Here is a 25345-nt window from a genome sequence, read left to right on the forward strand (position 1 = left end):
CTGTGATGGGCTTTGGATCAGGCCCTGTAACAGCATTGGTGCCTTTGTTTGGGGAGCCGAGGGGTTTATTGACAGGTTTTTTGGCTAGTTCGTGGGGCCTTTTGTCACTGGTTGGTGAGAGATCTGGGCACTGGCGCATTCTGCAAAGTATGCCTGTCTCGTTTGTGGAGTGTGTGCAGAGTCCCTATGTCCGTACAGGAATGGGCATTTTAGGGGAGATTCTTGAATCAGGGGAAATGTTGGTTTGGTGCTATGAGACAATAAGGTGCCTGTTGCATGAAATGATGCTGGAATGTAATAAACTCTTAGCAACTTAACTCAACCACTTCCTGATTCTCAGACGTGTTGATGTGACACTGGCCATCTAAGTGATTGGAGAGCTTCTACTAGAAAATTAAAGAGGAAGAATGGCTCATTGGTTAGGGCACTAGCCTAGGACTTGGCTTTAAATTCTGTTCTGTGACCTTGGCCAAGTCATTTAGCATATCTGTGCCTTAGTTTCCCCATCTGTACAATGGTGATGATGGCATTGACCGGCCTCCCATCTCAGACTGTGATGCACTCAGATACTATGGAAAGGGAGCAAGTTTGGGACCACAGATAAGTAGTGTTTGTGCTTACGGTGGACAAAGAAGCTCTGGAAGGGATTTTTCAAAACAGATGTTCGAGTTGGTGTCTCTTCCCCCCCCCCCCCCATCCCACTTCTGGCTTTTTTTCGGTTTCCTTGGTCCCGTCTAGGCGAAGACTCTCTGATGCAGGAGGCTAGTGAAATGATTGGAGCCAGTGAGAGTTGATAGCTGTGACGTGGGGAAGGGCTTTGTATTTGGACTGTTGAACACTTTGTACGTCAGTGATTTCTAGACATTTTGTATTAAGGATGCCTTTGCCAAATACCCAACACCTCTTCAGTGGAGGTGTTAAGAGCTCAGAATAAGTATCTCCTGTGCCTCCCAGTAGTTCTCCAGCTAAACTAGGGAAGGTCAAACTTTACATTCCGGATATTTTGATGCTTTAAAAAAAAGGAGAAAAATCCCTTCCAAAAATCATCAAGAAGCAGAAAGGGCCCAACCCCCATATTTTCAAAACCTCTTTGCAGCTCACAGGTAAATCATCTCTCCAGGAGGCTAAACTTTATGCATGTCTTTGTGTTTGACTGTTTTAGCTCCCCCTGGTGGACATTAGGCTCAAGACAGCACAGGGCTGCAACAGCCCTGTTCTGAAATTCAGTTTGCAGAGGCCTCATATTGGGTTCCAGGGAGGGGCTGGGCACAAGCCCCTCACTGCTAGAGGACCCTCCCCTAGCCTGTGGGGGGAATCCACAAGGTCCAGGAACTCTTCCTGTGCAGTATTTGTTTCTAGGAATGGCCGTAGCTGACCTTTAGGCATCTACCCTTGAGCAACGGGCAGGCAGGGTCTGTGGGGAAAATGGTCCGAAAGTAGCTGGCTTCATCTCTCCTGAAATGTGTATTCTAGCACTCCTAGCATTGCAGATGGCTTCCTCTTTCCAAGGTAACTGACTCTCCCTGGAGAGGCAGGAGAATTGTTTGCCTAGTTAACAATTATTTGCCTAAAGGGGCTCTTTAGGCAGCTTGAATGGCTGCTGAAGAAATCCTTGCTGTAGAAGAGAGCAAAGCTGGTATCTAGAAAGTAAAGCCTCTTGGTGAGAGTTAAAGGGATTTCCATTAGCAGAGGTGACTTGCATGTGGAAGTGATCTGAGTGGCTTGAACAGTGGCAGATCAGCTACCTCTGTGCTGGGATCTTCTGGTCCAAGGCCCCCTTTAGAACCATGTTTCCCAAATGATGGCTCCTGACTCTCAACCCACCAGTTGATCCCATGTGCTCCCATGCTCTCACTTCCTCTGGGTGGCAGGCAGTAGTGTGGGGAGGGAGGTCTGGGTGGCAGCGGCAGGGACAGGCTAGTTTCAGACTGGTAGCCATGTTCATCTGTATCAGCAAAAAGAGCAGGAGTACTTGTGGCACCTTAGAGACTAACAAATGTATTTGGGCATAAGCTTTCGTGGGTTAAAACCTACTTCATTGGCTGCATGCAGTGGAAAATACAGTAGGAAGATGTATAGATAGATACACAGAGAACATGAAAAAATGTGTGTTACCGTACCAACAATAACAAGACTAATCAATTAAGGTGGGCTGTTTTCAGCAGGAGGAAAAAAAACTTTTGTAGTGATAATCTGGATGGTCTATTTCCAACAGTTGACAAGAAGGTGTGAGTAACAGTAGGGGAAAAATTAGCATGGGGAAATACGTTTTACTTTGTGTAATGACCCATCCACTCCCAGTCTTTATTTAGGCCTAATTTAATGGTATCCAGTTTGCAAATTAATTCCAGTTCTGCAGTTTCTTATTGGAATCTGGTTTGGAAGTTTTTTTGTTGGAGTATTGCGACTTTGAGATCTGTGATTGAGTGACCAGGCTGTTCACTCTCTAGCTCTGGCTGCTTCCTCCAGGCTGTCACCCCCCTTGGGCAGCATGCAGCAGAGTCAGAGGTGGATTAGGGATTTGTGGGGCCCTGGGCCAGAGCAAGTGGGAGGCCCTCTCTAGCCCTTTCACCTGCAGTTCCTCCCACCCTCACCCCCTGGCGCTCCTGCCAGGGAAATGGGGTCGGGGTGCGTAGCCTTGCCCTGCTCTGCTCGCCTGGCGTTCCTGCTATGGAGTGGGGCAAGCCCCCGACTCTGCTCCCTGGCGGGAGCGCTAGGTGGGTGGGGCGTAGGGGCACCCAAATTGGCCATGGACTGCATTGGCCCAGTGGCTAATCTGCCACTGAGAAGAGTGGAGAGCCAGATCTGGGCAGCAGGAGCAGCATGGAGGAAGTGTTTGGAGACAGCAGCTAGTGGACAGTTACCAGCCCAATGGCAATTGCAGCCTGGCTGTGGCCTACCTGGGGCTGCGGAAGGGAGCAGGGGAGGGGAGCAACTTGTTAGAGGGCTGGGGTGGGGAGGGGGGGATTAGAGGTAATGGCGGGTCCCCAAACAGCCAGAGTGCCTTAGTAAGAAGGTTGGGAACCCCTGCTCTGGAGCACAGAGCTGGCCAGTCAGTTCAGGTAAGGGATTGCTTTGGGGTTAAGTCCCAAAGGTGGTTTGGCCAAGTTTTTAGAAGTATTTCCTTTGGGACAGAAATCAGACTTCTTGTTGAAAACACCACCTTTCCTGAGCTCAGTGAGCGGCGTGCGAAGGAATCGCCAGAGGCAGAGATTAGCAAAGCCTGACTCAGAATCCCTCCTGTGCATGCTGCCCCCTTACATCTGCTGTTCTTCCAAGCCTTTAGCCCGTCCCCCAGCACTTTGACTTGCTTGCTAGAGGGGAGATTTCGTCTGGCCTAGCAGCCCGGGGAAGGTGAGGCTGCAGAGCTGGTCTCAGGCTGTTGGAGGGCATGCGAGAAGCCAGAGCACTTAACTGTGCCATGGCGTCCAAGGGAAAGGTTGCACTGCCGTCCTGGCTGCTACTCAGAGGTGGACACGTAGGTGGCAGTTGGATTGTAAATGCAAAGGACCCCTTGCATCTGCATCCACCTGTGCCCTGCTGGCTTCTGTCACCTTCCCTCTCCCTGAGTTAATTCCAGTCAGGTAACTTGTGTTCAGTAGATGGTCTAGCACAGGGGTCGGCAACCTTTCAGAAGTGGTTGCCGAGTCTTCATTTGATCTCTCAATAATTTAAGGTTGCACGTGCCAGTAATACATTTTAACATTTTTAGAAGGTCTCTTTCTATAAGTCTATAATGTATAACTAAACTGTTAAGTATCAGAGGGGTAGCCGTGTTAGTCTGCATCTGTAAAAGCAGCAAAGAGTCCTGTGGCACCATATAGACTAACAGATGTATTGGAGCATGAGCTTTTGTGGGTGAATATCCACTTCGTCGGATGCATGTAGTCACCCATGAAAGTTCATGCTCCAATATGTCTGTTAGGCTATAAGGTGCCACAGAATTCTTTGCTGCTTTAATTAGACTGTTATTGTATGGAAAATAAGGTTTTTAAAATGTTTAAGAAGCTTCATTTAAAATGAAATTAAAATGCAGGGCTGCTGGACCGGTAGCCAGGACCCGAGCAGTATGAGTGCCACTGAAAATCAGCTCGGGTGCTGCCTTCGGCATGCGTGCCATAGGTTGCTTACCCCTGCACTAGCCTTATTAGTACTTAGGGGATTGGGGCTGCTTGTGTTTCTGCGTCGCTCAGCAGATGTAGTCCAGGGCCTTTAGAAAAGCTGCTCAGTCCAAACACTTGTTCGGAAAGACGCTGCAAAGGAGAAGTGCTGAAATGCCAGAGCATGGCTGAGCATAACAAGTTCCAGTGCCTTCCTGAAACGAAAACAATCGGACTCATTGACATTTACGGAGAGGCTGCTGGACGTGCCAGCTCTGTGATGGATGCCCAGGTTGGCTGGCATCTGGAATCGGCACTGGTAAGCGTGTGACTTGCCGGCCAATAGTTGGCTACCACCTCCGCAGGTCAGGCCAGGGCCAGAGCAGAGGGAGCGTTTGCATTCAGGAGAGGGCTGCTGGGGAGGATCAAATTGGATCATCCAGAAGCTTTATAAATAACAGGGCTGTTCTCCTGCCGTTAAAAACTGCAACATCATTTAGTTCTAGTAACAGCTCAATTTCCTGACAGCCCCTAGCTAATGGGAGCAGAGCAATGTTATTTGCAAAGGCTTTAAACGAACTGGTTTTATTTAATGCTCCCCTAATCCATTGTCTGGGTTTGCTGCCTTTGCCACTTGCTTGGCTGCCAAGTGCCTTGCTTGAGCCAGGTGATGATGGCTATTAAATGATACTAGGGTCTCACTGGCATCAGCTAATATCTGAGAAGGACAATCATTGGGCTGAGGTGGTGCCCCGTCTCCCTCTACCTTCATGCGCAAGAATGATTAGACTGGTGCCTTTCCTCAATCCCTTGCCTTCCTTGGTGTGACTCGAAATAGTGGAGTAGCTAGCCAGAGCATCCTTTTGCTGTGCTGGGGCTTTGTTATGGGGAGGTGTCAGCCCTGGTGAAAAGCTGCTGGTGCAAGGAGAGCAGCTGACTGCGTTTCCAAATGCTGGTCGAGGCAAGTGCTAGCTGGCACAAGCAGTGGCTGCTGAGGCAGGGCCGGCAGTTATCAGACGAAAACATAGGCCCTCACCCGAAAACATGATGGAACGGCAAGTCCAGCTCATTGCACGGGTTCTCTAACCCTGGCGTGCTGCACAGCACCTCTGGAAGTACAATTATCCTGCACTTGATGCACTCCAGGCCTGCTGCCTGCCAAAATGCTCATGTGCCAGCTGCAGCATCTCTTATAGAATCTGCCACCTCCTCCCTGGTTCATCCCCTTGTCACAATTCAGTGTTTGTGAATTCACAATTAATTACTTTGATGGACGCCTCTCGCTCTAGGCCGCTGTCAGATAGAAGCGGCCTTTATTTGACTGTCTAATCATTGAAATAAATGCTGATCTGTTTGCACATAGTGCATCTCTGAGGAATGCCACACTTGCTGCATCCTTATGTGATTAAGGGGTATGGATGCATCAGACATCATCTTCCTGCTAGCTTGTTCCTTCAATGTTGTCTAGTGAAATTGTTTTGTGTTTAGCAGGGCTCTTGAGCTTGAGAAAAGCTTCACTTGTCAAAAAGGGCACAGGCTAGTAGTGCTTAGGGCACAGGACTAGCATCCCCCCCCAGATCCCCTGCCTCCGCCACATGCTTCTTGTGTGACCTGGGGCAGTACACTTCACCTCTTCTCTGTTTCCTTTATCTGTACCATAGGGATAGTCCCATATAATGGTGAGGCTTAAGTCATTGATTGTAAAGTAAGATGGGGGCCTGTTATGAAACTTACTGTTGATGGCAAAGTGTTCATAGGATGTGAAAATTGTCATGCCCCCTCCGTGTTCCTGAAAGGCCTCAACAGATTTTTCTCAGCATTTCCCACCTTTTGACTAAGAACATTCAGAAATTTCATCCGCAGAGGAAACTGTTGGAGAAACACTATGTTTGGTCACTTGGCTAAGCTAGAATTGGTTGTTCAAGACTAAATGCACTTAATGTTAACAACAAACCAGTGATCTGCTCTAAGCTCAGGCTCTTTCAGCCTTTTCTCTATTACCTCTGCTAGGAAAGTTCCTCACCCGTTGCAGGAGAGGCAGAAGAGCCACAATCCCGATGGCCTTCTCTTGGCCAGCACAAGTGTGGTTCTTGACACTCCAAAGGGTAGCGGAACTGACCTGATCAGGGCTGTCCATGTTTCAACACACCGAACTAGAGCATCTTTCTCCATCCCAGTGTGGTGTCCCTGTCAGGCTGACTCCTGAGAGGGTAGAGAGTGAGAAGTCTGGTGTTTGTGAGCAGGTGTCCCAAATCTGCCAAGAGAGGTCCAAACTGAGCTATTTGATGCCTCTCCATTAACCAGGAACCTGTGCCAGTGCTTAACAAGAAAGGTTGTGGAATCCATGTCAGTGAAGGTTTTAAAGCACGGGTTAGATGAACACCCGTCAGGGACAGTCTAGGTATAATTAATCCTGTCTTGCTGTGAGGGAGTGGACCAGATGACCTTTCTATGATTGTATAATTTCATAGAGCCATTCCTGGAGCTTTAGTTTCCAAGAGTGGGGGATCTTTTGAGGTGGGAGTCTATCGAGAAGAAAATTCCTTCTCTGTGATTGTTGTGGGATGACTTCCCACTCCTTACAGAGTTGAGGGTTCATTCCATCACTTTCTATGTGTGGCAGCAACTTCATTGTCTGCTCTGGAAGGAGCTGCTGTGCCTGCATTCCATAGCAGGGACTGGCACGAAGCTTGCCCTTTGAGCCTGGAATTCCTATCTAAGGCCTGGGCAGAGTTGGGACCCTGTTTTGACTAGATCTCTAGAGCAGTGGTTCTCAAGCAGGGGCACACGTACCTCTGGTAGTATGCAGAGATGTTCCAGGGGGTACATCAACCCATCTAGATATATGTATGTAGCCTATTTTACAACAGGCTACAGAAAAAGTACTCGCAAACTCACTACAAACTCACATTTCATACAAACGATGACTTGTTTATACTGCTCTATATATCATACACTGAAATGGCAGTACAGTATTTATATTCCAATTGATTAATTTTATAATTATATTGTAACTATGAGAAAGTAAACAATTTGTCAGTAATAGTGTGGCTGGGACACTTTTTTGTATTTTTATGGCTGATTTTGTAAGCAAGTCGTTTTAAAGTGAGGTGACACTTGGGGTATGCAAGACAGATCAGGCTCCTGAAAGAGGTACAGTCGTTTGGAAAGGTTGAGAGCCCCTAGTCTAAAGAACAACAGTTACAGGTAAGTAAGTCTCCTCCCTTTTTTCCTTGAGTGGCCAGCACTTGTAGTTGGATGGTAAGTTGACCTCCGGGTCTAGGTGGGAGTGGGTCTAGGCATTGGTATTAATGACAGCATAGACGTGTGTTGCAGTCCATAGGAACGAAAAACAGATTTGCTGCTTCTCAGCAGTGCATTGTTAAAGGTTTCACCTCCCCCAAAATGACACATTGTGAGCAAAAATAGAGCAAGACAGAACACACAGACCCACCCACACCATCCCCACCACCAGGCAGCCAAGTGCAATCAATACCAAACCCTTTATTTTAAAGCTGATGCTTTTTCACCCTCCCTCTCCTCAACCCCACTACCATCTGCTGCCAGCCACTGCTGGTGTTGCTGTGCCCTAGTGCACTGACCACGAAAGCAGGGAGTGCTAGTCATTGACGGTCTTCTGCCTGGAGACCAACTGCAGATGTTCCTGAGCTGGCTCCATGAATACTCTGTCCCCTGGGAGATAATCAGTGGGAGGGACTGTTGTTTTTGCTGTGTGATGGCAGGAAAGGCTCTCTCTGGAGGTAGGGCTGGTGCTACTTGGTGGCCCTGTTGAAGCAAGACTGTCTTCCCATGAGCACGTCCAAGTCTCAGCATGGCCGGAGGCAATAATAGAAGAAGCTGCCTTAAGAGTCCTCTTTGCCCTGGTCACTTTGAAACGATGCAGCCGTCCCAGTATTTCTGAGGAGAGGGGATCAGCTGTTTTCTAGCCTATCTTCCCACTCCAGCTAAGACACTCTAGCCAGTTACCTTATGCTGCTAACACAAAGGATCATATAAGCCCAGCAGGGCCAGACGAGGGCAGTGTTTGGATGGGAGACCTCTGTGGGAAACCCAGGTTGCTGCAGGAAATGGTGTTGGTGAGTCAGTGAATGGTGCCGTTTCTTCTGGGTCTGTACTGAACCCAGTGCCCTCCTGTGGTGTTAGCAGGAACTGTGTTCAAAACTGAGGTCCTGACTACTTCTTTCATTAAAGAGCCTCTGTTACCCCTGCACAAGGTTAGGATGTTAACCCTACTGCCTTGGTAAGTTTCCACTTGCGTAGTTCCATCCTGCCTCTCTAAATCCCCCAATTTTTAATGTCCTGGCCCAAATTCTGTGCACTGTTGCTGTACCTTGAGAGACAGCCGCCCTACTCCACCCCAAAAGTGGGTTCACAGATCTCTTACCTGCATTTTGAGGCTGAAAGATTCTGTGGAAAGACAAAGCATTACCTAGTTTGGAGAAGTAATTAGACACCGATGATGGAACTCTGTTCTTCCTACCACTACCTGTGTTTCAGCCTTGCTGAGAGGGCTTTAGCCATCTGGGGAGAGGACAGGAAAGTGGCTTGGGACAGGATTGCTGTTAACTTCCACTTGCCCTGTTGCTGGGTTAGATAGGAGCAGGGGAAGAAAATGGGCATTCTTTGCATTACCTCAGTCTGTAGCATCCTTGTTATGTGAGTCTCTCTAGGAGGCAGCATGGCTTTGTGGCATGAATGGGAGGGGCTTTGGGCATGTCACCCTGCCTCAGTTTCCCCATCTGTAAATAGTGGGTAATACTGGTTTACTTCCCAGGGCTGTTGTGAGGCCCAACTCATGGCTGGGCTGCAAAAGTGTGCTCCAGCCAGCCCTAGGTGACCACAACGTGTCAAGATGACTTCCGTCCTTGGGACGGTTCGGCTCCAGCACAGTAGCTGTGTTTTAATAAATTGAGAGATACCTATCTCATAGAACTAGAAGGGACCCTGAAGGGTCATCAAGTCCAGCCCCCTGCCTTCACTAGCAGGACCAAGTACTGATTTTGCCCCAGATCCCTAACTGGCCCCCTAAAGGATTAAACTCACAACCCTAAGTTTAGCCGGCCAATGCTCAAACCACTGAGCTATCCCTCCCCCCGATGTTTTGATGAGCTGCAGCGTGTTTGCACAGTTTTCCCAGCAGAGACCGACAGCCTGTTCGTTCCAGGCCTCGCAAGCCCTTGTTAAGATTGACCTTTGCTGCAGGAGGGTGACCTCTGAACACTCTCCTTCTCATCTGCCTTGCAAAGTGGCTGCTGCAATTAGAAATGCAGAGTAGCCCTTTAAAAAGCAAACCGCCTTGTCATGCAGGTTGGGGTGCAGAAACAAAACATGCTAAGTGGAAAGAGAAATGGAGTGACTGGAGGTTTCCGAACAGCACCAGTTATAAACGGAAGTCATTCTGAAACTCTTGCTTGTAGATTAAAACGTGATGCGAGCTTTAAGTGACCCAGTAAACTCTCCTAGAATACAGTCATGAATAGCTATTCCTCCAGCTTCAGTTTGTGAAATAAAAATCCCAGCCTGCCTTTTGCTAGCTGGTAGGAAGCCCCAGACATTGATCCATTAATTCCCCTGATGGCCCACCTTTATGATGTTGCCCTCTTTGGTGTATGTTATATAAATGACAATAATACAATTGTGTTTTTATGAGCTTGCAATGAACTGGGAATGTTCTTAATGTTTTCTCTGAGTACTGTGTTGGTGCCTCAGTGTCCCCTATGCACTTCTTAAGTATCTAGGTGGTGGAATAAGGGTGTGTGATTGCTGCAGAGCAAGGGACCAGTACACGTAAATGCCTGGCACTCTGTCTCCTAGCAACTGATGGCCTGGGCCCCTTCTCTGCAAAGGTACCAACTGAAGGTGTTGGAGACAAAGAGGTCAGGTGACCTGCTGGCTTCGGAAAGGAACTGAGCAGAAGAGGAGGGGCTGAAGGGGGTTTGGGAGTCTGGAACTGGCTGGGGACGAGGAGTGAAGTGCAGATGTGGGGGTCTGGCTCACTGTCCCCCAGAATGGACCTGGCCGAGGGGTTCTGTTTGCAGTACCTACAGGCTCTGTTTTAGACCGTGTTCCTGTCATCGAATAAACCTCTGTTTTACTGGCTGGCTGAGAGTCACATCTGACTGCAAAGTGGGGGTGCAGGACCCTGTGGCTTCCGCAGGACCCCGCTGGGGCGGGCTCGCTGTGGGAAGCGCGCGGAGGGGCAGAGGATGCTGAATGCTCCAAGGAGAGACCCAGGAGGTGAAAACATGTGAACTTCTTGCCCTGAACAAGTCTGCTCCAAGGGAGAGGAGGCTCCCCAAAGTCCTGACTGGCTTTGTGGGGAGCAGTTCCAGAGCATCACCCGGGGACTCCGTGACAGAGCTACCTAAGTCCCCAAGTAGATACCCTGAGAGGCTGAAGGGGGAAAACTGATTAGAATGAAACAGGACTGTGGTCCCATTTCTTACACAGTCATATGGAATTAAGGTGAAAAGGGTGTGCCGCCTTTGGCTTTTTTCTGATGCATAATGGAGACCTGGAATGTTTGTTTTGCTTTTCTGCTTTTATTTTAGAAATACCAGGCACATCAAATTGTGTCTCTCCTGTTTTTGTGAGATGACTCTTTGGAGGACCAGAGAACTGGAGCAGCAGCTTTCTCAGCCCTTAGTTGGAGTGGAGGTGTTGCATGTTTCACAGAGAGCTTTTTCTGCCCGCTGTTTAAGGGTCTGAGTTAAATAGGCACTAACCAAAAAAACCCTCTCCTAATTTGAAATTGCTTGACCGTTTCTCAATAGCTCTTGTAATGTCCTCATTCCATCAGCTCTCACCTTCAGCAAAGCCAGATAAATTGAGACCTGATTATTTCTGCTGGAAACAAGCAAGCAGGACCCCTACTTTTTTTTAAACCGCCTCGCCGCCCCCTCTCCCCCGGGCTGCCTTTATACTTCAGAGGGCCAAATGCGATCCCTGCCCTTTATAAAAAAGCATTGAAACTGGAGGAATTGATTTGGGTAATGCAGAGCCTGACTCTGGATATGGGGGATCACCCCACAGATTGGTGACTTATTACAAAAGGGATTTATTTGATGAATAACTACTGCTGTTTTCAGTAACTCTCTTAAGCAGCGCACTAGGTCTCTTCCCTCATGAGTGGGTGAGAAGCATGTGTCTCTCTATATACCTCAGATACTTCTGTAACCACCCGTTGACATAGTATCTGAGCCCCTCGTGATCTTTAATGCAGGTGGAGACCTGAGGCCCAGACAGGCTAAGTGACTTTCCCAAGGTCTCACAGGAAGTCTGTGGCAGAGCAGAGGAATTGAACCTGGCTCTACAGCCCAAGCTAGCATCCTGACCACTTGACCATCCTTCCTCTCCCCATGAAGCATATGGGTGTATGGGGTAACCATAAAGTGCTTTTTCAGACAGTTCTGTTGAGGCATTCTGCTTGCATGGCAACATGACAGTTCAGAGTCACATCTGTAGCAGTAGCTGCTGCTGACACCAGGACCCTGAGTTGGAATTAATTTTTGTTTTATTCACGCTGTGCAGGTATCTGAAGTGATCACATGGCTTGGAAATCATTAGCCAGTTTGCCCTCCCGAGATGACTCTGCCGGTCGTGGGCGAGGATGTTGTGAGGCGTCTGAAATCTTCCCCTGCGCTTTCATTTTCTATTTGTCCCCCCGTGCTTTCGGTTCCTGAAATCTGTAGGCGGTTTTGGAAGCTGGCAGCTGGAACCAACCAGCAAGAACACTGGTTCTCTGCTGCCATGCCAACCCCGTCTCCATGGAAATGGAGGCCCAATGGGCAAACACCAGGCAAATCAAACTTTGTCAAAGTGTTTCAATACCCTCCTTAAATCTCTGCTCTGGTCCATTTCCACAGGGACAGGACATAGCAACTAGCAGCTGAAGTTGCAGAGCTCAGACCCCTCAGCTGCTGTCTTGTGTGCGCCCCTTGGACCTAGTGCTCTCATTTGTTAATTTCAGCAAGCGGTTTCAAAACCACCTACAAAAAAGGGGCTTTAATAAGACTGGTAAAATCTTATTTTTACCCCTTGAATTCTTTTTTTTTTAAAAGCCTAATTTAATTAAAATGTGTGTCTCTTCTATAATCTTCAGCATGCAGTTCTGCTGGAAACCACCCACACTGGCCTAGCAGTGCGTGGGTGCTTGCATGGGGGATAGGTCCCTTGGGTGGGCCGGCTTGTGGGCCCGTTACATTACCTGTTACATAACTCACTGCAGCCCTTGTTTATATTAATCAAGATCGAAGACTAGGTACATGTCAAAACATTTTAAAATAACTCAGACTTTTGTTAGCACTGCAGCTATGTTTAGAAATGATTTTTAAAAAAACAACCCTTCCTGTGAGATTAAAATGAAAGTGATTTTAGTCTGACAGTGATTTAAAGGGACGCTTACAAGTTAGGAATCACTTTTCCAGCTGGAAATTCTATGGATTACTGTTATAAATACCCCCATAAGATTCCTATGGCTATGAAAACAATCTTTTTTTCTTTAGGCCTTGGCTACACTTGCAGGTGTGCAGCGCTGGGAGGTACAACTGTCTTCGTATAGCTGTGTAGGGAAAGCGCTGCAATGTGGCCACATTTGCAGCATTTGCAGCACTGTTGGGAGTGGTGCATTATGGGCAGCTATCCCACAGAGCACCACATCCCATTTTGGCACCATGGGTTGTGGGAAGGGGGCGGAGGGTGCGGGTCATTCTGCTTCCTGTCCCAACACCCCATGATACATCACTTCACATCCCAGCAATCCCTGTTTTTCTGTCCACGTTTGGCGCCATCTTGACTCTCTCAACGGTTTCTGTGCAGCGCGATTTCTGTGGGAAATGGAGCCCAAACTGCTGAGGAGTATGCTGACGAGTCTCGCCAGCACATCACGTTTGGCAGTTGAGCTATTCCTTAAGACCCAAAGTGATGAGGAGTCCGACGATGATTGCGAGTCGCCTGACGTGTATGACACGAAATTGCTTCTGGCATTCACGGAAATGCTCAGCACCGTGGAACGCCGCTTTTGGGCTCGGGAAACAAGCACTGAGTGGTGGGATCACATCGTCATGGAAGTCTGGGATGACAAGCAGTGGCTGCGGAACTTTCGGATGAGAAAAGCCACTTTCATGGGACTGTGTGCTGAGCTCGCCCCCGCCCTGTGGTGCAAGGACACGAGATTGAGAGCTGCCCTGCTGGTGGAGAAGCGGGTGGCTGTTCAAATCTGGAAGCTGGCAACTCCAGACAGCTACCAATCGGTCGGGAACTAGTTTGGAGTGGGAAAGTCAACCATTGGAATCGTTTTGATGCAAGTTTGCAGGGCCATTAATCGCATCCTGCTAAGAAGAACCGTGACTCTGGGGAATGTGCAGGACATTGTGGATGGCTTTGCACAAATGGGTTTCCCTAACTGTGGAGCGGCGATAGATGGGACGCATATTCCTATTCTGGCACCACCTCACCTAGCATCCAAGTACCTTAATCGGAAGGGGTATTTCTCTGTGGTTCTCCAGGCGCTTGTGGATCACCGTAGGCGTTTCATTGACATTAACACAGACTGGCCTGAAAGGGTGCATGATGCACACATCTTTCAGAACACTGGCCTATTCAGGAAGCTGCAGGCAGGGACTTTTTTCCCAGACTGGAAGATCGCAGTAGGGGACCTTGAAATGCCCATTATGATCCTTGAAGACCCCGCTTACCCGTTAATGCCTTGGCTCATGAAACCGTATACAGGGAAGCTTGACAGGAGCAAGGAGCGGTTCAGCTACAGACTGAGCCAGTGCTGAATGACTGTGGAGTGTGCTTTTGGCTGTTTAAAGGGACGCTGGAGATCTCTGTATGGGAAGCTAGACTTGGGGGAAAGCAGCATCCCTGTGGTTATATCCGCGTGCTGTACCCTGCATATTATTTGTGAAAGGAAGGGTGAAACATTCAGTCAGGCATGGACCTCTGAGGTTCAACGCCTGGAGGCTGAATTTGCACAGCCAGAGAGCAGGGCTACTAGAGAGGCCCAGCACAGGGCTTCAAGGATTAGGGATGCTTTGAGGGAGGAATTTGAGGCTGAAAACCAACAGTAATGTTTGTTGCCTTGCACGGGAGTGAAGTGCAGTGGTTACAATGTTAGTAGGAATCTGTTTTTCCTAAGCTGATTTGCAGTGCCTGTTTCTTTCCTGGGCTAAGGTATCTTTTTATTTTCTGCAATAATAAAGACTGTTTTCAAAGCCAAGAATTCATTTATTGAAAAGAAAATAACTTTACTGACAGACACACAACATTTTGAGAACCTAAAAGGGCAGGGTGGTGCGGTGGGGAAATGTACAGTCACAGGTTTGAATATGTCATGTCTGGAGTGCTGTGCAATGACTGCTGCACCTCAGGATGCCTGTGCTGCATGGGGATGGGGGTTGAGTGCAGGGGGTAAGGGTCGTAGTTCTCAGGGCTGGTTGGTGAGCGTACGAGTGTTGGAGGCAGCTGGTGGTGGTAAGAACCTGGATGCTGGGGAAGTGGATTTTGAGCTGACATTGGGGCACAAGGGAAAGAGCTTTGGGACAAGGGGGAGCCGGCACGGTAGTGCTCTGCCTGCATGGCTACGAGCGCCTGGATGGAGTCCGCTTGGTGCGCCAGGATGCTTATCAGCTGCTTTGTGCTTTTCTTCCTGGCCGCTGTGTTTCTGTGGCGGATCCTGCTTTCCCTTTCCCTCCAGTCCTGCAGTTTTTTATTCTCTCTGGCAGAGTGATCCATAACTGCTTGCAGCAGGTCATCTTTGCTTTTTCATGGCTTCTTCCAGAGGTTTTGGAGTCTTTCAGCTGTTGATAACACAGGCATCCGAGAAGTCAAGGCTGCTTGTAGAAAGGCAACAGTTAACAGAGGCAGCATTGTTTATATCTCAGACAGTTATTCCCACACAGTGAAGGAGTTTACAGTCTTCACAATAGCATAATTTTTCCATGCCAAAGAGAGCGCACATAACCCACAGGAGCCCCGAAATGGTGAGTAAGGGGGACTGATTGCTTCTGGGCTGTACTGGGGTTTCTGTGCATTGGGGAAAGCAAACAGCTGCAGGGGGCACCTACACTGAACAGTCTCCCAACATTTTCCACAAGAGTTGATCCTGCAAGATATCTTGCTGCTGCGGGTCACCTGGGAAGAGGGGGAGGGTCTTCTACAGCAATGTGGATTCTGCCTTGCCCCTATGCAGCTTGCCTGTGTGCAGCAATGGTCCCCCTACCCCTCGTGGCACAGTGGCGTGGATGTGTTAGCCAGACTGGGACAAGGACCAGAGTGGCTCTCCCAATAAACTTGCGCAAGTGCATTGCCCACGCTCTGGCTGAGGCTTTTGAAGAGATTACTGAGGCTGATTACCGTGATGTGATAGACCACATCAATGGGCTATTCCACATCTAGGCATGCATGCATGCAGCCCTAACCCCCCCTCCCTCCTCTCCCGAAACATTTCTATCCTGAAAATACAAGCCGCTTACCGAGAACCAGCTCCTCTGCTTGTCCTTCACCAAGTACTGGCTGCTGCAACTGGCTACCTTCCTCCTGGCTTGAGAAGAGCTCCTGGCTGCATGCTTCCTGGGACTCCGGGGTGTCTCTCCCCACCCCAGTACCCTCACTTTCGGTTTCCTCCCCCCTTTCCCCTCGCTCTGAAGTGTCCATCGTGGTCCTCGGATTGGCAGTGGGGTCACGCCCAAGTATCACGTCCAGCTCTTTGTAAAAACGGCAGGTTGTGGGGGCAGCACCAGAGTGACGGTTTCCCTCACGGGCTTTGCAATAGGCATCCCACAGCTCCTTCACTGTAACCTTGCACTGCACCGTGTCCCGGTCATGGCCCCTTTCCAGCATGGCCCTTGATATCTGCCCATAGGTATCGTAATTCCTACGGCTGGAGAGCAGCTGTGACTGCACAGCTTCCTCCCCCCAAACACTGATGAGGTCCAGCAACTAGCCATTGCTCCATGCTGGGGCTCGTTTGGCGCATGGAGGCATGGTCACCTGGAAGGATTCACTGATTGCACTCCACACCTGGCTGAGCAAACAGGAAGGGAATTTTTAAAATTCCCGGGGCATTTAAAGGGTGGATCACCTGAGGCCAGGGCAGTAGAGTTCGAACTGATGAGCAGAGTGGCTGAACAGGCATTCTGGGATACTTCCAAATGCCTTTGGAGGCCAAGAACAGTGCTTTTGGTGGCCACAGTGGCAGAGCAGTGCTGCATCACCAGCGCTGCAGTCGTTATTCCTCAGGCAGAGGTAGAGTACAACCAGCGCTGTAGCCAGGGAGATACAGTGCTGTATGTGCCTTGCAAGGGTGGACGGTGTGTGAGTTGCAGCGCTGTAACTCTCCAGTGTAGCCAAGCCCTTAGTATGTTCTCCTTATGCACTGGCAACTGTTTTGCGTGGAGTTATTTTCACTGCTTTGTTGGTCAGTTACACGTCCTGTCTTAGCCACTAGCTGATCTCACCACTGTGCTGCCAATCCCATGCCTGCTCTGCTTTTGACTAGGGTAGAGGGCTTGTGTGGATACATACTGTGCCCCTCAGACCTTGCGAAAGGGTGTTTACTGGTAATAACAGATACAAAACTGAAACGGAGAAATCGGCAAATAGGCCTGTGCCCAGAGAGGAAGGAGAAGGTGCGTTCAAGCATATTTGGTGCTGCCACTCTTCCCTGATGGATAGACCCTTGAAGATATCACAGGGGAGCAGAAAATACCTTTTGCAAATCAATGTTTTATAAAGGAATTTAGGTAAATAATTGTTTCCACATTGTTTAAAAGGGGCTCATCAGAATCTTGAATTGTTTAAATTGTCAGTAGGAATTTTTTAAATGTACCGGTGTCCATTTAGACAGGTAATCCTGAACTACAGGTCCCAAAATGCTCCTCTACTGCACCAGTTCTTTAAAAAAACATCACACAACAAAGCTGTTAGGTCAGACTGTGACAACTCTTCAAGCGTCTTACTAGGCAAATCTTGCTGTTGTCTGTATATTAGAAACCCATCAGAGTCAAGGCACTTAACGTTTGTTTCCTGAACACTAATTTCCTCATATGGCAGTTAGCTTTAGGGTTAGTTGTTCTTGTTAAGGTGAATGCAAAAGGAAAAATAAGACCTGAATGTAGTCCAGATTCTGATGCCGAAGCTCCTGTCTGTCTAACCGGGCTTGGGAGTTGGCTGCGGGGAATCAGGTAACCCAGATTCCATTAATCTTAAAAATCCTCTTTCTCCTGCTGTGGAATTCTCCTGGTACTTCCTGGCTCAGCAAAATGATCTCGGAATGCAAGACCGCAAATACCAGGTGCCTTTTTTACAATCTATGGCATTAATTATGTCAGAGTGAAGCATTCTGGGATATCTTTACTGAGCCCAGGGAAACCAGCAAACAATGTTAAAAAAGTTAGTCAAAGTTGGTGCATGGGGTCTCTGCACTAGATTCTGGGTGGGCTTCCCTCATTCTTCCCTTTTATTTTGCAGTTCCCCTTTGAGTAACACAGAGGAGAAATGTTTAAAGGGGTGAGACTGTAGTCATGTTTTGGGGGAGGGGGTCTAGCTGTAGACCCCGTCAGCCACGCATTGGCTATACCCCACCTTCTCTTTCCAGCTGTTCTCATACTGCCCAGTCTATTTCCTTCTCGCCAACTACCTCTGTGAGCACCTCTCTCTGGTCTGGCCAGGGCAGGCCAGTAGGCTGTGTGGACATGGTGGTTGCTTCTGTACCACTCCGTAGAGTGGCGGCAGGTCAGGAAGGCTGTGCTAAAGGACAGCAGCCTGTGTCCACCATTGTGATGTCTCCCTTGTCGCTGGGTTCGTCCAGTTCAGCACCTTGTAAGTAGCTAAAGGCAATCTGAATATTCCTTAGAAAAATCCCAGTTTGCCTCTGTTCACCAGTTCCTCTCTCCTCGCCGGGTTGTCATGTTCCCACGTGTGCTGTGGTCACTGGGTCAGGCTAGACATGCCTTGGCTGGTAATAGTCTTTGTCTGGAGGCCACACGGAGGTTGGAGACAGAGGGGCTCAGCGTGCCTGGATGCACTGCATGCTGATCCCTTTGCACATATACAGTCATTCCTTCCTAGGTTGGCCATGGGAGTTTCTGCTGCAAACACGAGTGGGGAAGGCACTGGTGTTGGAGCCATTGAGTCTACCTGGGCCTTTAATAAGCAGCAAACTGGCAAGGCAGGTGACACCCCTCTCTCCGCACAAGGGGTTCTGGGGCTGGGGAAGACCTGGGGAAGCCTGGAGCAGTTTAAAACCTGTTCCCTTAGCAGGTGTCCCCAGTGAAGAGTGGGCAGCAGAGTGCCTGTCAAGTCGCTCCTCGGTGCGCCTTGCTCTGTCTCTAGGTAGCCAGTTACAGGCATGGCACTCTCCATCTGCCTCGCCCAGCGTGTCCTGGTGTTTCCTGCTCTCCGTGTGCCGAGCCACTTGACACCTGGCATCTTGCTCTTTCCCCTCAGGAAGCAGGAGCAGTTCCAGACCAACCCTGACAGTTACAATGGAGCCGTGCGAGAGAACTACTCCTGGTCCCAAGACTACAGCGACCTGGAGATTAAAGTGCCGGTGCCCAAGCACATCGTGAAAGGCAGGCAGGTAATGAGCGCCCGTGCTGTCAGCCTGTGATGGGTGACGAGCTCCCCATCCCCCCAGCCTGCCAGTGTGTTGCTTCTTAGCAGCTCTAATTGCCTGCAAAGCGATGCTGAACTGTGATGGAGCAGGCGTGCGCATGCTAGGGGGTGCCCCGAACTTGCCCAGTGGAGGCCATGCCTGATTCCCTTTCAGTGCAGCAGAATGCAGCTGCCTCCTCTCATGCAGGCCTGTGGAGATGCTGATTCCCTGGCTTGATCAGCTCACCCTGCCCCTGCAGACCCCAGACGCTGCCTCAGCTTCCCAGGAGGAATACAATGACATATTTCCTTTCTTACACCCCCCCCCCCACACACCCACACACCCACACACACAATCAAAGGCCAGGTCATCCGGCACGAGGTCCCCGTTTCTCTTAGACTGCCCCATTTTGTGCTGCTGGAAGAGAGCTGCCTGCAGGGTGGATTCAAACAAGTGTAGTTCAGGTGAGTACAGCTGAGGCATGCAGCAGAGTTGCCTGTTTCATTTCACCCCAGACTGTTTTCCTTGGACTCACAAGGGAATGGGAGCTGGTTTTAGTGAATGAGGCAGATCCCTTTGACCATCCGATCCCCGTCCCCTGCTCTCCCCATGCGTGTGGGGAAGCCCTGCCTTTTTGAATGTGAGTTGATCTGACAATATTGTCAGGTGGGTGGACGGAGGGTTTTGGTTTTTTGTTTTTTTTTCCTGGCAGAGACCCATTGGTAAGTGACCTACAGGAAAATCTACAGGTCGCTGGAGCTGCCCTTCCTCCTCCACGTTTCCTGCTCTGTGCGCATCTCACTGCTGGGCTGGACCATGGGTTTGGGGTAGCTAATGTAAATTACACCCCTCTTTGGTTTATTCCCACTCTGTTATCTTATTGGTGGGGGCGGGTTATGCAGACAGACTGGCTGTTAGAGCCAGAGGTTTATTTTTACTTTCTGTTGTCCTGGAAGCCTTTAAAGAGGCTCCCACTTACTTTGTATTTTTCCATTTGGGAAATACGTTTTTTTCCCCCTTCCCCTCTGTTTTCAGGGCAGCTGAAATGAGCACGGTCGGTTTTGTTCACCAACTTCAACCTACATAGCTCTGTATCCGAAATAGCTTTGTTTGTGCATCAACATAATTGACAGTGGCAGCACAGACGTAGGGAGCATGTAGTTTGCTGCTGCTGCGGGGCCAGCAGAGGGCACCCAAGACACCCTTTTTCTGTAGGGTCTGTAAAATGAAACAGAACCATTTCTTGCTAGGTCTGAGAAAACAAAACCTGCTTCTGCCTTGTTTTGCAGTGAGGGGCTTTTCCTCTTCGGGAAAAGCCTTCAGACCGGTGAAGTTCTGGGCCTGACTTGAAAGCACAGTGCTGTCTGTATACGGTGCCAGCTCGAAGGAGCAGGGTCCTCGCGTGGGAGGTCCTGCACTCTGGTACTGCATGGGTGCACTGCAGAGCTACCCTTCATTCTGGTGGTGCTGGATCCTCCAACCCCCTTTTGCATCATGAGCCGAAGGCCACTGGCAGCTAGAGAAGGGCGGGAGAGCGAGAGAGAGGAAAGGGTCAGTGTTCACTCTGCTTAGAAGAAAGAGGGGCACAAATTAACCTGTGGCTTGTCATTCTTTTCTTTTTTCCCTCCTTTCCTTTTAATGAGCATCCCAGCATGACCTTGAGGGTGACCGTGCTGTCCCTGGCAGCAGAGTTTGATGGCTGATGTAGTCACTTCATGTTGTTTTTTAGCTCCGTTTACATTACTTCTCCTTTTCCTGCATGCAAATACATTTGCCAGATGTCAGCCCAATTCCACTGCAGAGACTAATCTTGGTAATCAGGAAACTGAACTGACTTAAAGATGGTCTGTCTCTCCCAGAGCTGGTTGGCTAGATTATGATTAGGAAAGCCCAACACGACCTGCTCACACATGCTCCCGTCTTGTGCCATGTTCTCTTCAGCTCTCATAAAATAAGCAGGATCGAGGTGGATGGGAGACCACCAAGGGTCTGTAAGAGTGGTGTTGGTGACTTGTTAAAGGTGGTCTTCACTGTGAGTTGTTTGAGTCAATTCCCCAGCACAATGCAGGAGGTGCTGTGTGGCTGAAGGAGCTCTCTTTTAAATGAGGTGTAAAATTGAGCTCCCGATAACTGCTGTTCCTTAACGTTCCCAAGGCAGTTATTGCAAGGTTCAAGGTGTAAGTGTCCTGTCTGGATTCCACTTCCTCTTTTTCCTCTCCAAACACCCCTGCAGTTACAGCTGGATTTGAGTTCTCTTCATTTATTGTTCTACACAATTGTGTAGTGGTGCCGCATGCTGTTAAACAGCTGGCCTGGCCCACCGCAGAAGTGGTTACATTTCAGTGGTGAGTCAAGTAATCTCTGTTTTCGCTCTCATCTACTCCGTGGAGGGATTGAATCTGAATGAACGTTTCCAAGTGTTCTGTTGCTTTCGGAACAGGCTATAGTTTATGGCACTTGGGCCTGGATGGAGTTGTACTCATGCAGGTAGCTGTTCTACAAGCTTTCCAACAGCACCGTGCCGAGGTTTAGATGGGAGGAAGGAGTTCTTACTCCTGCATGGGAGAATATGCCTGGCTGGCCTGCTGCACAGCCCTACGATTTCACGTTTTTCCTCGCCAATAGCATTGGCAAGGTGGCATGTGTGTGACCACAAGCATGGCCCTCTGCTGCAGGAAGGGGTGTCCTGGGGATAGGCAGGGTTAAGAAGGGGTTGGCTGGGGAAGGGAAACAGGAAGTGATGCCATTCGTGTCTTTTCATTCAGTCTTTCCCCCCTTTCCTCCACTCCCGGCCGCACAGAAACTGCAGATCTTTCTAACGTGCAGCATCACCACATTCCCTGCTGTGAGCAAAGGCCCTGGGAGTGTTGGAGTGAGGCCACCACTCTGCGAGCTGCGTGGCTGTGAGCTAAGCTGTGGCTGTCCCCGGCTGTTGAGAGGAGACAGTAACATCTGAATCATCAGTTGTGGGTTTCTAGCATGCACTTCCCTTGTCAGGCGAACGCTGTAGTGAAGGGGTTCACGCACATGGTAATGTCACCCTCTTTTCCATCTATCCAGTGTCATGGAAGCAGCTACATAGCTAAGGTTGCAGCTGAGTTTTCATTTAAACCAGATCTTGACCCACTCTAAAAGCCACAAAAACATCCATATCGCCATCAAAATTGATAGGCTAGGTCAGGGGTCAAAGTAGAATTTTTCTACCAAATTTGAAAGTAAATGGACATAGGATTTGTAAATGGCGGCATCTTGCAAACTGGAAGGGTTCACCCATGTTCTATAAATAAGCCTACTCTTTTCCTACTTGGTAGCAAAAAAACCAAAGTAAAATGAGATTAAAATACACTGCACTGGGCTTTCTTGGCTGTGAACTAGTGCCCAGTACCAAAGATGATTTAAAATCTAATTTTAAACATGATTAACTTTTGATTTAGGATGGTTGCTATGCCATTTTGGCTCAGGCAAGCTTAAATTTAGCTGTCCCTGGACTGTCCCTGGAGGAGCAGCAGCAGGAGATTGGGAGGGTAGAGGTTCCTCTCTCTCACAGTGAACTCTGATTGCTTGTAACCCCACCCCATCACATTAGTAGGAGTGCCTCCCCAGAACTTGAACATAGAAATAATGACAACAATCTTTCTTCCTTCCCAGCCTGTAGGAGAAAAAGCTGGATTAGTTCATAGGTTTTTTGTTTGCTTGCTTGCTTGGTGTGGATGTATGTGGGTGTATTTGTGTGTGAAGAAATTATTGGGGCTGAAAGCGACACGGAAGAGCTGAATTCTGAACTCAGCAAGGCCCACTGTCATTCTGCTCTCTTGTGGAAGTTGGTTTCATAGTCTAGGTGCAGCTCCGGTGAAAGTTCTGTCTCCTGCACCCTTGGGTCCCAACTTCCGTGAGTCCAGTGGAATGGAGTTGTCATGGGAAGTTGTGGTGATGGGAGAAGAGGCAGCTAGGGCAGTCCAATGGGGGACTTTGAGCATCAGGGACAGAGACCTTGAATCACTCTCTATATTTAATGGACCGCAACTGCAGAGAGTGGAGCCGGGAGGTGATGAGATCACGGTGACCTGAATTGCTAAGCAGACTGATTGCTGTGTTCGTTGGAGCTTCTTCAGGCCATGTGGCTTCATTCTGGATATGAATTGCAGTCATCAAGCCTAGAAGTCTCCAAATGCATGAGTCACTGTGGCCAAGAGTGTGCGTGTTTGGATGGGGAACGATCATCTGGCCCATCGCAGGTGCAGCATTTCTGCAGCTACTTGGACATCCATTAACCCAGAGGAGCTTAAAAGGCCAGTTTAACTCTAGGCCAGTTTAACAATCTGAAGGGCTGATGCACTCAACAGTGGGGGAAATCTTAAAACCACAACTTCTTCCCACCAACATCGCTTCAGTCTTGCCTGGCTGCAGTTTAGCAGCTGCTCTGAATCCAGGGGCTGGTTTTGGCTAAGCACTGAAATAGCTGGGAGGTGGGGCTGCAGGCCCTTCAGGAATGTAATCGTATTTCTTTTCCATCAAGGTGGCCTCCTTAGTAGCCATCACCTCCGCTCAGAAGGCGTCAGACTGTAGGGTCTGATCTACTGAGGAACGCTACTGCACATTTGGCAGTGATGGGGTTGTTCTTTGAACAGAGTTGGGCAGTATCCCAAAAATTAACTCGTTGAGCCTAGAAAATTGTGCTCCCTGCTTTGTCCAAAGCCATCTTGCCCAAGAGACCAGCTAGTCTGGAGCCCTCAAGAGCTACATCCACTGCACATAGGAGTCCCAAGTTCAAAGCTCTATTTATTCTTTACCATCTGGCATCTACAAGGAAAAAGAGTATCAAAATCTGCTATTTCAAGATGGTTAAAATGGTGCATCCATGAGGCCTACAAGTCAGTGTGTCTCTGTCCAGCAACCAGCATCCAGACCTACTCTCTGAGAGCGGTAGCAGCCTCTGATGCACCACGCTAAGCCGCAGCAGGTGCTGCCGTTGGTAGGAGGGTGTGCCACATTGCGCCATCCCAGGAGAGAAGGAATTTAAAACCCTGTAGTTCTGTTTGCTCTGAACCTTCCCTGAAGGTGGCCTGCTATAAAAATCCCATTCGTTAAAGGATCTGTGCAATTAGTGGAACAGGAGAACTTATTCTGATGTATTGAAAATTTCCTTTCTCTGGGTTCCAAGGTCTACAGAGCCGACCCTCCCTTGTTTAGAGTATCTCTTTGGCCTGTTTGGCTCGTTGATTAGTTCATGACAGTGTGCTCTGCTGTTGGAACTCAGTTCATTGCTAGTGGGTATAAGCTTGTTTGGAAATTTCAGTCCACAGGGGGTATTATCCTGTGCTGTGAAAACAGTCTCAACTTGTGCATTCTTTGGTGTGGCTGGCAAAGCCCTCCCGTATCAGGAACTGACAGGTCTGGTTTTGACTATGTATATTCAAGCTGAGAGCCCATTGGGTTAATGGGTCTGTGTCCTTGTAACTCAGAGAGAGGAAATTTTCAACAAATGTTCCTATTGTGGGAACCTAACTGTGTTGTATCAGGGTCTCTCTTGTCTTTAGCCCATGTGTGCTTATACATCCAGAGCTCCCCCAATGAAACAGCAAGTCACGTCTGTCTGGGGAATCCTGGTGCCATATCACTTTACAGATCAGCTTAGAATGCCTCTCCATCCGCTCTGGGTCTGTCCACAATCTCAGCAAACTCTCCCCTCAGCTGTACCCCCTGCCCTATAGTCTCTAATAAGTGTCATTTCAAATACGAGAAGCCATACTCCTCTGACTTTATTAAAAATAATACTGCTGTCCTGGCATGCTCACCACCTCCTGGCATCTTCCTGAGTCTGATCTTCTTTGAAACATTGCTGTAACCATCTCAGGTCCTGGGCACACTTATCTTGGGGTATGGCTACACTTACATTTGTGCAGCGCTGGGAGTTACAGCTGTGTTCGTACAGCTGTGTAGGGCCAGCGCTGCAGTGTGGCCACACTGACAGCTACCAGCACTGCAGTGTGGCCACATTTGCAGCGCTGTTGGGAGTGGTGCATTGTGGGCAGCTATCCCACAGAGCACCTCGTCCCATTTTGGCTCTGTGGCTTGTGGGAAGGGGATGGAAGGGTGTGGGTCTTTCCGCTTCCTGTTCCAACGCCCCGTGGTGCTTTGCTACACATTCCAAGCAGTTTGGCGCCATTGTGAGTCTGCAGCGCGATTTCTGTTAGAAATGGAGCCCGAGCTGCTGAGGACCTTGCTGATGAATGTTGTCAGTACATCACGTTTGGAAGTTGAGCTATTCCTTCAGCTCCAAAGTGACAATGAGGAGTCAGACGATGATATTGATTTGCCTGACGCGCAAGACACTAAATTGCTTGTGGCAGTAACGGACGTGCTCAGCACCGTGGAACGCCGCCTTTGGGCTCGGGAAACGAGCACTGAGTGGTGGGATCACATCGTCCTGCAAGCCTGGGATGAGGAACAGTGGCTGCAGAACTTTCGGATGAGAAAAGCCACTTTCATGGGACTGTGTGCTGAGCTCGCCCCTACCCTGCGGCACAGGGACACGAGATTGAGAGCTGCCCTACCAGTGGAGAAGCGGGTGGCTATTGCAATCTGGAAGCTGGCAACTCCAGACAGCTACCAATCGGTGGCGAAC

At 49.2% G+C, this 25345-nt stretch overlaps 1 protein-coding gene across 1 annotated transcript in view; it reads left to right on the forward strand.

The window, feature by feature from the left end:
- Positions 1-25345, forward strand: part of NUDCD3 (NudC domain containing 3) — a 64836-nt gene that overhangs the window by 19487 nt on the left and 20004 nt on the right. Inside the window, exon 3 of the mRNA XM_050937536.1 lies at positions 18573-18705. Coding sequence (XP_050793493.1) covers positions 18573-18705 — 133 coding nt within the window. The remainder of the gene's footprint in view (positions 1-18572; positions 18706-25345) is intronic.

The sequence above is a fragment of the Gopherus flavomarginatus genome, chromosome 2 (assembly GCF_025201925.1).
Source record: "Gopherus flavomarginatus isolate rGopFla2 chromosome 2, rGopFla2.mat.asm, whole genome shotgun sequence".
Classification (NCBI taxonomy): Eukaryota; Metazoa; Chordata; order Testudines; family Testudinidae; genus Gopherus; species Gopherus flavomarginatus.